Below are 15,962 nucleotides of genomic sequence, written 5' to 3'. Positions count from 1 at the left end.
AAATCAATACCAGTTACTGGACTAAGTAGACAGATGACAAGGACTAGAAAAACAGTCTGATTGAAACACTTTACTGCAGTGAACGATACGCGCCCTTTCATGTCAACATCGACTCTAGAGGTTTTATTCCACAACACAGTATGTTCAGAGTAATACGAGTGTTTGGGAGAAAAATATACAGTGGAGAAAGAAAGAGAAGGAAGTTCCCAGAGGTCAGTACCAGGGCCAGTCTGAGGTTCCAGGTCATCTTAAGGCATCTACATATACGTATATATGCGTATACATATCAACCTTCACCGAGAAGGACTCAAAGCACAGGAGATAAAAATCTTAGCAACTGGTGATCTTCTATTGGTGGTAAGTACACATGTGAGCTTCCGGTACTATTTTTGATGCTATGAAATTAAACATCTGAAATAAAGTAAGGCGATTCCCATTCCAGTATTCACTTTAATTTATCACTTACCCTGGAGGTTTCCTGTTACTTCTGTGACATCACAAACATCCAGCTGTGACCACTGGCTGAATTCAAAGGTGAAATTGTTATTAACTCGACAGACGTAAAAGCCTGCATCTTTTACGTGCACGGTGTTAAAAATTAGTTCTGATGCATTTCCGTTTGGAATCTGTGAAAGAATCAGTAAGAGAATGTAAATGAATGACTCATCAAAACACGCCTTATAAAGTGTGCTGTGTAAAAAATGTGTTGATTTCCTCGGAGCTTTGAAAAGCGTATCTTTTCTCAAGTCCTGAAATATTTTTTACTTAAAAAAAACAAAACAACCAAGCAACATTTTGAGTAATTTAAGATTAAAGTCTTAGAAATTCACACTCTTTTACAAATGCATTAACCAGAGAGTTAAGCTCTCTCCCATAGTTCTCCCCCAAACAGAAAATCGTCTATTTTGTCATTTAAAACTGTTCAAATCATCAGTATTCAAAGAAATCTACAATGGCAAATGTATAAGTAACACAGAAAGTTAGGCCTGGCTATTAATTTCAGTTATGGCCAAATTAGCTGCGAATACACATAAGCAAGTTTTTTGTTTTTTTTTTTTACCTTGAGACCCTAATTTTTCATCTGCAAAATTCCGTAAGAGGACAGACTCCTTAACTACTACACTTCTTTCAGGGTCTGGGCGGAGAAGGGCTATGGAAAGCATGTCGGTGATGAGAAGGATGGCCGTCCAAGGGTCTCCCAAGCTCTCCCCTCAGGGCTTTGGTCACCACATTAAGGTTTCTTTCCCCTTTACTCGTTAATCTGTAAGGGCCACCCACCTCCGGCACGTTGCCAAGGAGCTGAGTCATGTACCTCATTCCATTCCGTTAGATTCCTTGCAAGCGCGGTTTAGTAAGTTCATCTCTCTCTCTCTCTCCAAACCCCAACCAACTGAATTCAACTCTCACCCCCTCAGAACCTGCACCAGGCCCAGGGCATTTTGCTGAAGATTTGACAGCTAGGATGGCGGGCTGCACTTGGCACCATGGCGAGGCTCGGTAGGCAGACTGGCTCAAGCTGAAGACGTCCGGGATGAACAGACTGCAGAAAGCGGCTTTCCCAGCGACTCCCCTATCTGACTAAAAGCAAAAACTTCCGGGCAATGAGGCTACCGGAAATTCCCCCTTCGGGGTGACTTTATCCGGGAGGGAGACTAAGAGTAAACCTACCATAAATCCCCTCTCCAGGAAGAGTTTTATGGCCGTGATGATGAAAGACCACTTGCACCTGCACGAAGAAATATTATCACAAACTTTCTTATCTGTTTCTTCTTCTAGAAACCTCTTCGCATTTCCTAGAGAAACCCACTCATTCTTCCCATACACGTCTTTCTCCCTCCTCCCTTTTCCCTGTTAAGTAAGTATGTAAGCTGCTGGCTTATTCACAGAGCTACTTCCTTTGTAAGTTCCCATAGGAAAAAAAACCTTTTTCTCTTGTTAATCTGTACTTCATCAGTTAATTCACAGGCACCCAGAGGCTGAACCTAAGAGGGTAGAGGAAAACCTCTTCCTCCTCTGCCAATCCCAACCTCTTCCCTTGCTCCTGGCGATTTTCTCCCTGCTTTAGCATCTGTTTCTTTTATCGCATCACTCTCAAAAAACTACTCTAGTACTTTGTATCTTAAATAAAAACACCCCAAACAAACCTCCCTCGACCCACATCCCCTCCTCTCAGCAGCACCGAGAATGCGAACTGCCCCTTCCTTCCTACAATACTTTCCCCTTGAGGCTTCGTATCTCTCTCTGCTGGATGTCCTCCCTTCCCTCTTGCAGATTTCTTCTTAGTCCCTTTACTGGGTCCTCTTCCATAACATAAACTTCCAATGTGTCTCCAGATATCCAAACTGCCCAGCTGATTCATGCAGATGTCCAACAGGCATTTTGAACTTAACACATCTAAAGCCACTTCCTTGCTTTTTCTCCCTAAGTCTAGTTCTCTCCCAACCTTCAATACCTCAGTATAGAACACGTCCCCAGATGCTTCAGTCACCAATCCAGGGGTGATCCTTGATCTCCCTTCCTTTTTCTTCCATCGGGGCTGGTGAAACTCTGCCTGTAAAGTAACCTGGCCTGGGCGCTTTGCTCCCGCTGCACGGCCTCACTCTAGCCACGCTGCCACCATGCCCAGGCCAGCTCGGGCACCGGCTAACTGGGCCTCTTGCTCCTCTCTTGCTTCTCTCCAAGCAGGGGCCTTGTGTTTTAAAAACGTAAATCCCATCATGTTATTTCTCCTGCTTAAGACTTCAGTGCATCTCACTTTATATCACCCTGTTTATTTTCCTCATGGTTCTGAGCTCAAAGAACTCTCTTATTTGTTTACTGTCTCTCCCCGGGGCGGGGGGGCAGGACCCTGCGTGTCAGTGCTTCATCCTCATGGCCTGAGATCCTGGCCTGGCACGAAACAGGTGCTCATCAGGTATCTGTTAAATGAACAGCTCTTAAGGGGCTCCTGGGTGGCTGGGTCAGTTAAGTGTCTCTTAATTTTGGCTCAGGTCATGATCTCGCTGTTTGTGGGTTCAAGCCCTGCATCGGTCTCTGCGCTGACAGTGTGGATGGAGCCTGCTTGGGATTCTCTCTCTCCCGCTCTCCCTGCTTGTGTGAGCACGCTCTCTTTCTCTCTCAGAATAAAAAAGCCCAAAAGAATAAAAATAAAAAGGAATAGCTCTTAAAATAGCCTCATGAACATAAGAATGGTTCAACAAGGGGTGCCTGGGAGGCTCGGTTGGTTAAGCGGCTGACTTCGGCTCAGGTCACGATCTCACGGTTCACGGTTCCTGGGTTCGGGCCCCACGTCTGTCTGGCTCTGTGCTGACAGCTCGGAGCCTGGAGCCTGCTTCAGAGTCTGTGTCTCCCTCTTTCTCTGTGCCCCTCTCCCGCTCATGCTCTGTCTGTCTCTGTCTCTCAAAAATGAATAAACGTTTTTTTAAAAAAAGATATTTAAAAAATAATGGTTCAATACAACTCGACTTGTGAGGGCTTTAGAGTCTATTATAACTCTTCAAATCTAAGAAGTACTCCCCACCCCCTACATTTTTACCTTTCTCAAACCAGGGCATATTTTACAAATGATATATATATATATATATATATATATATATATATATATATATATTTAATGTTTATTTATTTTAGAGAGAACAGGAAAGGGACAGAGAGAGAGAGAGAGGGAGAGGATCTCAAGCAGGCTTTGCGCCGACAGCAGAGAGCCCAGTGAGGGGTTCGAACTCACGAATCGTGAGATCATGACCTGAGCCGAAGTCAGACGCTTAACCGACTGAGCTACCCAGGCGCCCCTACAAATGATATTCTTAATGTTGTAAGTTTTATGTTGTTTCTCTTTCAGAAGGCATTTATTAAAATAAAAGCAACTCTGCAATTGAGAAAATGTTAAAAATCACTTTATTTTTATTTTTTATTAAAAATTTTTTAAAAATATTTATTTTTCAGAGAGAGAGAGAAACAGAGCGTGAGCAGGGGAGGGGCAGAGAGAGAGGGAGACATAGAATCTGAAGCAGGCTCCAGGCTCTGAACTGTCAGCACAGAGCCTGACTTGGGGCTCAAACCCAGAAACAGTGAGATCGTGACCAGGGTCGAAGCTGGATGCTCAACTGACTGAGCCAACCAGGTGCCCTGTTAAAAATAACTTTAGTTACCATTTCTTGAAAGCCTAGTGTATGAAACATCCTGTCCATTAAATCCTCATAACCCCGGATGACAGGAATTCACATGACTAATAACGCTAGTCAGGGTTCCAACAGAGGCCTAACACCAGAGGCTACACGCAATCTCTCACTACAGTTTGGCTGCTCTACCTTACTTGTGCGTAAGGGATGGAAATTCAAAATTGTACAAAACCACAGATTTCTTCTAAGGCACAGAATGATCCCACTAAAGGAAAGATGATAATCTCAGAATGGCTCTTTAACTTAGTTTCAGGTTTGCAAATGTAGACTTTGCACTGAATTCGGAAGAAAGCTTGGTTATTTGACTAGCAGGGTGAAAAGAATATGGAGTTTCAAGGTACAATCTAGGAGGAAAGGGAGTGAGGGGAGGTGGAAAGAGAGGAGAGAGGCCCACTAAAGTGAGACACAACATGGGCCGGACAGACGGGTGGGAAAAGCCCAGTGGCAGAGAGCTCAAAGAACTTTTAAGAAAAAAAGGATTCCAATATGTGATTTTAGATTCCTTACTGGGTGGTGCAGGGATACCATATTTCCACAAGAGGAATAAACGCTCCCCTCCACCAGCCTGAATTTTACTTCAGAATCTACCACAATAGCCTAAATCTTTTGATATAATAGTTACGTGGAATGTTTAAAATAACATTCCATTAACCTTCCATGTCACCTTGGAAAGATCTTAATTAAAGATTTCGGTTGCCTTTCTTCGGGCAGCTGGGAAGATGGTGGACCCTCAGGCTGAGTGTGCCCACCCGAGGCAGCCAACCATCTTTCAAGAGAAGAAGGGGGTCTCGATGGGAGACACTGGCAAGGAGAAGCTCCCACGAAACTATAAAAACATTGGTCTGGGTTTCAAGATGCCCAAGGAGGCCACCGAGGGCCCCTGTATTGACAAGAAATGCCCCTTGAGTGCCGATGTCTCCATCTGAGGGTGGATTCTGCCTGGTGTGGTGACCGGGACGAAGACGCCGAAGACCGCTGTCATCCACCGAGACCTCCTCCACTGCAGGGGAAAGGGCGAGCGCTTCGAGAAACGCCACAAGAACACGCCCGTGCACCTGTCCCCCTGCTTCGGGGATCCAGATGGGCAACACGGTCACAGTGGGCCAGCGCCGGCCCTCGAGCAAGACCGTGCTTCAATGTGCTCAAAGTCGCGAAGGCTGCTGGCAGCAAGAAGCGATTCCAGAAGTTCTGAGACATCTGTCCACACCCTCAATATTGGAAACTGTATTTGGAAAATACAGTTATTTTCCAAAAAAAAAAAAAAAAAAAAAAAAAAAGAAAGAAAGAAAGAAAAAGAAAAAAAGCGAGACTTTGGTTGGAATATAATTTGTTGTAAGGAGTTCTGTATGGATATGTTAGAATGTACTGGCAATATTTACCCTCTGTTAACGTTGTTGCTCCGAGTGATTCCTAATTTCCACAATTTTTAGTGACTAAAGAATTGATTTTATTATTGCTTACCTTTTTTTAACATGACAAGGGACTGTCTTAGCAAAATGATGATTTTTCACTACTTCAGTAGTAACACAGCCATGTCTATCAGATCAAAATTCTAAAACATACGCTGAGGATAATGATGCTAATTAATTTACTATCATTCTCTCTTATGACTGAGAAAGTAAAGTACATTTAAAAAGTTACCTCTTGAAATTGAACAAGATATAAAGAAATGGAAAGACATTCCCTGCTCATGGACTGGAAGAATAAATATTGTCAAAATGTCAATACTACCCAAAGCTATCTACACATTCAATGCAATCCCAATCAAAATTGCACCAGCATTCTTCTCGAAACTAGAACAAGCAATTCTAAAATTCATATGGAACCACAAAAGGCCCCGAATAGCCAAAGTAATTTTGAAGAAGACCAAAGCAGGAGGCATCACAATCCCAGACTTTAGCCTCTACTACAAAGCTGTAATCATCAAGACAGCATGGTATTGCCACAAAAACAGACACATAGACCCATGGAATAGAATAGAAACCCCAGAACTAGACCCACAAACGTATGGCCAACTCATCTTTGACAAAGCAGGAAAGAACATCCAATGGAAAAAAGACAGTCTCTTTAACAAATGGTGCTGGGAGAACTGGACAGCAACATGCAGGAGGTTGAAACTAGACCATTTTCTCACACCATTCACAAAAATAAACTCAAAGTGGATAAAGGACCTGAATGTGAGACAGGAAACCCTCAAAACCCTAGAGGAGAAAGCAGGAAAAGACCTCTCTGACCTCAGCCGTAGCAATCTCTTACTCAACACATCCCCAAAGGCAAGGGAATTAAAAGCAAAAATGAATTACTGGGACCTTATGAAGATAAAAAGCTTCTGCACAGGGGCGCCTGGGTGGCTTGGTCAGTTAAGCGTCCGACTTCGGCTCAGGTCATGATCTCACAGTCCGTGGGTTCGAGCCCCGCGTCAGGCTCTGTGCTGACAACTCAGAGCCTGGAGCCTGTTTCAGATTCTGTGTCTCCCTCTCTCTCTGCCCCTCCCCTGTTCATGCTCTGTCTCTCTCTGTCTCAAAAATAAGTAAACGTTAAAAAAAAAATTTAAAAAAAAAAAAGGCTTCTGCACAGCAAAGGAAACAACCAACAAAACTAAAAGGCAACCAATGGAATGGGAAAAGATATTTGCAAATGACATATCGGACAAAGGGCTAGTATCCAAAATCTATAAAGAGCTCACCAAACTCCACACCCGAAAAACAAATAACCCAGTGAAGAAATGGGCAGAAAACATGAATAGACACTTCTCTAAAGAAGACATCCGGATGGCCAACAGGCACATGAAAAGATGCTCAACGTCGCTCCTCATCAGGGAAATACAAATCAAAACCACACTCAGGTATCACCTCACGCCAGTCAGAGTGGCCAAAATGAACAAATCAGGAGACTATAGATGCTGGCGAGGATGTGGAGAAACGGGAACCCTCTTGCACTGTTGGTGGGAATGCAAATTGGTACAGCCACTCTGGAAAGCAGTGTGGAGGTTCCTCAGAAAAATAAAAATAGACCTACCCTATGACCCAGCAATAGCACTGCTAGGAATTTACCCAAGGGATACAGGAGTACTGATGCATAGGGGCACTTGTACCCCAATGTTTATAGCAGCACTCTCAACAATAGCCAAATTGTGGAAAGAGCCTAAATGTCCATCAACTGATGAATGGATAAAGAAATTGTGGTTTATATACACAATGGAGTACTACATGGCAATGACAAAGAATGAAATATGGCCCTTTGTAGCAACGTGGATGGAACTGGAGAGTGTGATGCTAAGTGAAATAAGCCATACAGAGAAAGACAGATACCATATGTTTTCACTCTTATGTGGATCCTGAGAAACTTAACAGAAACCCATGGAGGAGGGGAAGGAAAAAAAAAAAAAAAGAGGTTAAAGTGGGAGAGAGCCAAAGCATAAGAGACTCTTAAAAACTGAGAACAAACTGAGGGTTGATGGGGGGTGGGAGGGAGGGGAGGGTGGGTGATGGGTATTGAGGAGGGCACCTTTTGGGATGAGCACTGGGTATTGTACGGAAACCAATTTGACAATAAATTTCATATATTGAAAAAATAAAAAAATAAAAAATAAAAAGTTACCTCTTTATTCATTTTGAACCACTGATATTGTACAAAGGGATGTCCAGTTGCCCGGCAACACAGTTTCACAAACTGTCCAGCCAAGACTGCCTTTGATTCTGGGTTTACGGTGATCTTTATTCCTTAAAAAAAAAAAAAAAAAAAAAAAAGAAAGGAAGGAAGGAAGGAAGAAAGAAAAGGAAGACGGAAAGAAAAAAAAAGTTAACTAAGTTACGGTAGAGAGGTTTTCCTTGTTTATGTTTCTGAAACCAAATTAAAAGAAAAAAGTATCGTGGAAATAACTTGCACATTCATTCCAGTTGCAAACTGCCCGTTCGTGTGTCCTTCCCCATCAGACTAGGCATCTGTGAGCTCCAGGCTTTGTAAAACCAAGAGGAAAGAAACTCATCCCCAGAAGACTTTGATCTACTGTACTTCCCATGACTGGAGGAGAAAACTGTTTGCCCTGTTTCTTCAAGTCTTAGAAAACTTTTTTCTGCATTCTAACACCTCTGGAATCAGGATGCACCTTCTAAACAGATGTCTGCTAGATAGCACTCATGATGCAGTTCTCAGTGCTGGCTTGTCAAACACGTGGTCAGAAACGCTCATACGGCTGGCACTTCAACTGAGTCAGGGGCACTGTTACAATAAGACGAGTGTTGGCCATTGAGAACGTCTCCAAAAGACATCTGAATTTAATGTTATGACTTGGCATTAAAATGAAACTATTCTGCACACACAAAGGCACGGAAACAGAACAGCAGGATATAAATCTGAAATATGGGATACGAGCATTTCTTATCTGAGGAAGGGCTTTCAGCATCGACACTTGGAAAGCTTTAAAGACGATCCGAAGTCAATCATGTTATGCCCTCCATCGCGCCTCCCTCTCAGTTACTCTTTCTGGGAAAGCCAGCTGCCCTGACATGGGGATGCTCAGGCAGCCCGGTGGGAGGCCCGAGTGATAAGGAAAGACAGCTGGGACTCCTGCCGAAGGCCCTGTAAGTGAACTACCTGAGAACTATCCAACCCCAGTCAAACCAGACGGCTGCAGCCCTGCCTAACAGCTGGACTCCCACCTCAGCAGAGGCCGAAGCTGGAGCCAAGGCCACCCAGCCAAGCCATTTCCAGGTTCCTATTCTCAGAAACTGTGTGAAGTAATAAATGCTGCTTGTATTAAGCTTGGGACTTGGGGGTAATTTGTTATGCAGCAACACATAACCGATACAAAAGAAACCAAAGTTAGGAAATTTTACATTTGCCAAGGTTGTAATACAGAAAAGTGGGTTAGCTGGCTTTTAGGAAGGAAGAAGGAAAGGTCATTAAAATGTGTAAATATGTTAACTAATTTGGATTTAAATTAAAAAAAAAAAAACTTGTAAAATGTAATTCTCTGTACCTAGTTTTATTTTCTTTCCTCATCTATCCTGCATATGATCTGATAACAGTAGGTTTTTCCTCTGTAACCCACCAATCCAAAGGAACAAAACAAGATTACAACTGAAGAGGAGTGAGTCCAAATAAAAGCAGTCCTAATACATCAAAGATACTAAACTTTCCAGAACAAAAATAGTAAATAAGGTGAAATGGGTAAGTGAAAAGCATTTCAGAAAGATACCAAATAAAACCAAAATCCAAAATAAATATTTATCGCACAATTATTACATTTGAGGGTCTGGAGAAACCCTGGAAAATCTTTAGTAAAGAGAGCACATCCTCTCAAAAAAGAATTTGAAACCTTTGCCAAGGGAGAACTTTCCCATTCGTTAATTCTTTATGTTAGCACCGTATGGAAGAAGGAACAGAGTTCTTCTGAAATCGGTCTTCTGTGTTGGTTGGAAAATACATGTTGAAGACAGAAAATGGGATGAATGCACTCACTTCGGCCGGCCAATTCACAGCACTGCATTTAACACTCCCAATGCGAGTGTTTGGCCAGGAAAGGCTTATGTCACAACTTCAAGATACAAAGATTCTGATTTTCAAGGTTTATGTGTGATAAGAAAGAAAAAAAAGTTGTAACAACAAAAGAAGGGAACAAATATAAATCGGAAAAACACAGGGCTTGTGGCCAAATGGGCTTTAAAATGTGGGTCTTCTAGCCATCTCCAACTTGACGAGTCCCAAATCCTCTTTGAACAAGGTCTACTCCTGCGTGAGGCCCTGCCGTCTTCCATCCCAGCCGACCCTTCCATCCGGTTCCTCAGGGCGAAAACTGAGAGCAGTCCTCCCGAACCCCTCAAGTAATTTCTCTGCAAGTCCTGTCGGTCGCACTTTTCCACGTCTCCTCATCTTCAACGCCATGATCGTAACCCAAGCCACCATCAGATGCTGATGGAATCCTATTAGAGCCTGTAGACTGGTTTTCTTGCTTCCAACCAGCAGCCCAAATGTCTTTTTTTAAAAATTTTATTATTATTTTTTAATTTTTATTTATTTTGAGAGAGAGAGAGCGAGCACGAGCAGGGGAGGAGCAGAGAGAGGGAGACACAGAATCCCAAGCAGGTTCTGTGCCATCAGCGCAGAGTCCGGTGCAGGGTTTGAACCCACAAATGACAAGGTCATGACCCGAGCCAAAATCAAGAGTCGGACGCTCAGGCAACTAAGCCACCCAGGCGCCCCCAAAATGCCTTTTTAAAACATAAATCAATCCATATCATTCCTCTGATTAAAACCCTCAACTGACCTCATACTGTACTTAGAATAAAATTCAAACTCCTCATCATGGTCTCAAGGTCCTACATAAACCGATGCCTCTAACCTCGTCCCCTCCTATTCTCCTTGTTCCAGCCACACCAGCCCCTCTTTTCAGAAGCCAGCTGTTTGCTACCTTTCCACTTACTAGTCCTCTGCTGGATTTCCCCTCCAGCCCCCTGTTGCTTCACGGCCGGCTGGCCGGCGCTTTCTTTCTCATCACCTGCTGGGTCTCTGGCTTCGCTGGGAAATGTCTCTAAACTAGCTATCCCCCACCCCCACCTTCTCTATTATATTCACCCCACTTTGTGGGCTTCACTGCCCGAACCAACTGAAATCCCTGTTTCGTTGTCTCACCTACTGAAACAGAAGCTTCAGGACAATAAGGATCTCGTTTGTCTTCGTCACCAGTTTACCCAACATCTGGAATAGTGCCTGGCATATGGTGAAACAGTTGAGTGTTCAACACGTATTTGTTGAATGAACACGTATCACCATCACAATAAAAACTACTGACTGCTTTGTATGTGCCAGGCGTTTTGATCTCTAACCTTCAAAAGAACCATATGAGTTAGATATTGATTACACCTATGTTATAATGAAGAAAATGAAGTTATTTGCAAAAAGTCATCCAAATTACCTTGAGTATAGTATTTAATCTCTGAGACTAATTGTTTTTCCATTGTAAAATGGCAGAACCAGAATGCAACCTAGGTTTTCTTGGGCTTTAAAATCCCCATGCTTTTGTTAACCCAGTGATTCTTTTTTTTTTTTCTTCGCCTTTTGAAGGTACACCTGACGAATGAAATGTGTATAAATTTAGGGTGTACGATGTGATAATTTAATACACATACACATTGTGAAGTGATTACAACTGGCTTAATTAACACATCCATAGTTATTTTCCAGTGATTCTTTTTTTAACACTTTGTTTATTTTGAGAGAGAGAGAGAGAGAGAGAGAGAGCGAGAGAGAGAGGGCGAGCATGTGCCAAAGCAGGGGAGGAGCAGAGAGCGAGGGGGAGAGAGAATCCCAAGCAGGCCCTGTGCTGTCACGCAGAGCCCAACACAGGTCCAATCCCATGAACTGTGAGATCATGCCTGAGCTGAAATCAAGAGCCGGACGCTTAACTGACGGAGCCACCCAGGTATCCCCCCAACTTTGTTTTTTTTTTTAAGATTTTATTTTTAGGTCATCTCCACACCCAAAGTGGGGCTTGAACTCACGACCCTGGGATCGAGTCACATGCTGCACCGGCTGAGCCAGCCAGGTGCCCCTCCTTAGCGCACCTCCAGTGTTAGTCGTCTGCCACGGTGAGAGCGCCAGGCAGTGCTCATAAATTTACCACGGCAAATATTCTCTCCTATTATACAAAGAGAGAAGACTGATGTCAATTAAAGGGCTTTCTCCCTATAGTGTCTTACAAAGAAATGAATGACTCTGAACGGACAAAGGGCCCATAGGGTCAGGATGTCCTAAAAGGGTATCCTTCCTTCGTGTGGGAGATAAGACTACATGATTTTTAATGTACACTCAAACTCAGCTTATACATCTGTCCTGTAACACCAATTTCAGTAGTCTAGTGTTCAACAAGCAAAGCAAATAAATACATGTATTTATAACTTCATGCTTCAAAGGCTGAGAACTGAAAGGCACCACGTGATCTGGAAACTGCCCTTGGTGAGTAGTAAAGACAAGAAGTCACAATACCTCCCATGCCTTAACCACACAAATTTCCTTCCTCCCACGTAGTGTTGTGTGGCAGGGAACCATGGTCAACCTGTAACCACCCTCGCGCAGCGCCCACTAGTCAGAAGGTGCTGAACAAAGGTAAGGAGGGAAGATGGCATAGTGCGACGCAGGGTGTACCACGGCAAACAAATGAAAGTTCTATTTGACAGCGTGAATACACAGCTTCCTGGCAAACAAGTCTATTTTCAGATAACATCTGCAAAGAAGTCAAAGAGGTTACTTGATTTCCTGTAAGCCGGGAAGAGTCTGAACCAGGTACGATGGAACACGGGGATCGTGCGTTCAACACAAACCTGTGTAGATCACAGATTCGTGACACTGACCAATAAAACTCAAAACCCTGCTGGAATTCCAAAACATAAATTAGGGTGATTCCCTATGGTGACAGGAAGATTCACGATAGCTTCCCTTTAGGCTAGTGTCTCTTGAGAGGCATTTAAGAAATTTTTTTAACGTTTATTTATTTTTGAGACAGAGAGAGAGCACGAACGGGGGAGGGGCAAAGAGAGAGGGAGACACAGAATCGGAAGCAGGCTCCAGGCTCAGAGCCATCAGCCCAGAGCCCGACGCGGGGCTCGAACTCACAGACCGCAAGATCGTGACCTGAGCTGAAGTCGGACGCTTAGCCGACTGAGCCACCCAGGCGCCCCTCTTGAGATGCATTTAAATACTGATGCAATTTACAAACAGCTGCTCCGGGAACTTCTACAAGTACCGTATACGTTACAATCCGTCTGTTTTCAGAGACCATGAACCAAAAATTTCTTTCCATCAGCTTCTATCCAAAACTCTTCCTCCAAGTTATTCTAAGAATTTCTAAGCTATCATTGAAAAGTGCCTCCTCATATTATCCCAGAATAAATCCCATTTCTCTTCCTCCACCGACCTCCCCCCAACACAACCACAGCAAGTCCATATATGTCCCCCTTACAAGTCAGGGTACATTTGCACCTACGCTGGCTAAACCTCGTCCCCTCATCATACCCCTTCTTCTCCCCACATCGGCCACTGACCCTGGAAACCTTGGCACAGACACACATTCGTTCAGACCTCACCACTGCCTTTCTACCTTTCTACCCTTCTCCCTTATCTTTATTCCCATCCATACCACTGTTGCCTCTTTTCGCTTCTTGATATTTTCCTTTCAGAAATTTCTGTCACTCCCGAAACACGGAAAGTCCCTTATGAGATGTAGTAGCAGTGTTTTTTACTTTGGCAAGGACAGAAAATTGCCGTCCATGGGTCAAAGTGGCAATTGGGGTAATAATTCATCACCAAGTTTCTCAAATAGCCCAGAAATTTCCTAGCCATGAGAGAAATGACACTGAGTCCAGGTTGAGGTCAGCAGACCTGGGCTTTAATCTACTTTTGTCAATAACTGTGACTCTGGCTAAGTGATAACCACTGGAAATCTTACTTTCCACATAAATACGTGCTCACATTTAAAATTTAAATGTTCGTAACAGCACAGTTCTGTTCCTTCACAGAACTATAAAGATAAGATGATTCTGAACTAAAGGTATTTTGCAAATGAGTGAATAATAGTCCACCACCCTGGCTCCTGTCTTAAAGACAGTAAGAATAATAAAAAATAAAATTTTGATATCAGAAACGTAACAGTGAGTGTGCTAAAAGGCATTTAAAAAAAAAAAAAGTGAAGTGATGTGAAATAAAAAAGGTGTGGGCCAAATGGAAAAGACGCCACCGAAGAGATCTCAGCCAGAGCTGTCTGATACGTACAGAGAGTGAAATCTGGGATTCATCTGATGAAACCCATGTATACGACGTTCGTTCTCTCTAACCATCCCCCATCGTCTAGGCTCTGCTTAACAAATTCTGGGTCAGGGCATCACTTCCTTGGCAGCCATTTTGTGATCTACAGAACTATGTAACTGATGGAGCCTATAAATCTACTCAGCATGTTTTCGCTTACAACAGAAGACACAAACATCTTCAACTGCACATCTAGGTTCATTATTTGCAAAGGATACAGATGCCAATACTGGTCCCTTGGAGTCAGGGTTTTGGGTCCTTTAATGAGAAAATAAAGGTCTAAAAAAATGGTCTAAAAAACCATTATGGGAGCTATGGTTCAAACAATGTCAGCACCCACTCAACGCTCCCACTCCCCTCCAGTTCCCAGTGAGATGAGCAAGGGAATAAAATTGGGAAGCAATGAGTGCTGGGAAATGGGGACGGGCACCATCCACACATAAAAACCGTATGCAATTTTTCTAACATAAGGGACAGGCCAGATAAACTGGGAGTGGGGAGCAGCTAGGCAATCCACGTGCTGTGAAAAAGCCCAGTTAGGGGAAAAAAAAAAAAAGCCCAATTAGAAACAAAGCAGAAGAGGGTAAACCTCAATCCTACGGGGCTCCTTCAGAAAATATACTAGGTGTCAGAGCCCATGGAGAGCATGAAGTTAGGGGTGAGTTACCCTTGGCTTTGACCCCATGCTCAGTGAGGGGCCATTGAGCTTGGCTCCTAGTCAAGGGATCGTTCCAGTTAGAGGCAGGGGGACGTCTGCCCCAGCTACTTCTTGGCTACCAAAACAAATACGTAAAAGAAACCCAGCTTCTCAGAAAATGAGAGAAACTCCTTATTACAGCCCTCTCCTATGGCTATCTCTGGCTGTCAGCTCACAAACTGCAATGGAATGTGGCAAAATAAGACTAAAATGAACCTAAAGTTTCCTCTTATTTCTGCATTTAGGTCTGAAAGGTCTGTTCAGAGGTTCAAAGCATCTTGGACAGAAGTCACCCTACTCACCAAAAGCAGACTTCTCTATGGAGACAATCAGAGAAAAGTCATTGGACTTTCTGTGGTAGTAAGAAACTACCTTACCACAGAAAAGAGAGAAAACACGAGGACCTATTTATTTTGTTTTTTCACCAAGATACAGGAATACACTGAAAAGGAAAAACTGAAGATCAGGTAAGACTTGCACTTGTTTTTACAACTGTGGAGGACGTGATCATTGACAGCTTTGTTTTTCCTGTTAGACTATGAACCTTTCCTAGGCAAGAACTTTGGTTTTAATTATCTGTGAATCACAGCACCAAGTACAATGCCTGGAATGGTAAAGGTACTGGTGCACAGTATTATACGATACACTGTTTACTGAACGAATGAGTAAAATCCCCAATTAAGTGGATTGTATCAAAGCTTTCCTTCTTAATTACAGTATTTTTTATTCTCAATATCCTTATTAAAATATTAAAACTGTCTCTATAATTATTTTTTTTTAAATTTATTTATTTGGGGGTGGGGAGAAGAGGGAGAGAGAGAGAGGGAGAGAGAGAATCCCAAGCAGGCTCCGTGCTGTCAGCGTGGAGCCTGATGCGGAGCTCGATCTCACAAGCTGTGAGATCATGACCTGAGCTAAAACCAAGAGCTGGACGCTCAACTAACTGAACCACCCAGGCGCCCCTCTCTGTAATTCTTACATCTCTTTATTCTGGTGTCTGCAAATATAGTTTTATTTTTTATTTATTTATTAAAAAAAATTTTTTTTAACGTTTATTTATTTTTGAGAGAGACAAAGACAGAATGCGAGTGCATTGGGGCAGAGAGACAGGGAGGCACAGAATCGGAAGCAGGCTACAGGCTCCGAGCTGTCAGCACAGCCCGACACGGGGCTCGAACTCACGAGCTGTGAGATCATGACCTGCGCCGAAGTCCGACACTCAACCGACTGAGCCACCCAGGCACCCCTGCAAATATAGTTTTAGATTATTCACGTAAAATGTA

The 15,962-nt window shown here is 43.3% G+C and overlaps 1 protein-coding gene and 1 pseudogene across 4 annotated transcripts in view; one reads left to right on the top strand and one right to left on the bottom strand.

The window, feature by feature from the left end:
* The window catches only part of MALT1 (MALT1 paracaspase), a 64,531-nt gene that overhangs the window by 35,462 nt on the left and 13,107 nt on the right, over positions 1–15,962 (bottom strand). For all 4 annotated transcript variants that reach the window (XM_047827308.1, XM_047827309.1, XM_047827310.1 and 1 more), the window contains exons 3-4: positions 7,782–7,903; positions 467–626 (exon numbers count right to left, since the gene is read on the bottom strand). In XM_047827308.1, coding sequence (XP_047683264.1) covers positions 467–626; positions 7,782–7,903 — 282 coding nt within the window. The remainder of the gene's footprint in view (positions 1–466; positions 627–7,781; positions 7,904–15,962) is intronic.
* Positions 4,883–5,373, top strand: LOC125148884 (40S ribosomal protein S11-like; annotated as a pseudogene).

The sequence above is a fragment of the Prionailurus viverrinus genome, chromosome D3 (genome assembly GCF_022837055.1).
Source record: "Prionailurus viverrinus isolate Anna chromosome D3, UM_Priviv_1.0, whole genome shotgun sequence".
NCBI classification, from domain to species: Eukaryota; Metazoa; Chordata; class Mammalia; order Carnivora; family Felidae; genus Prionailurus; species Prionailurus viverrinus.
Note: the sequence above shows the minus strand (reverse complement) of the source record. Positions and strands in the feature narration are given on the sequence as shown.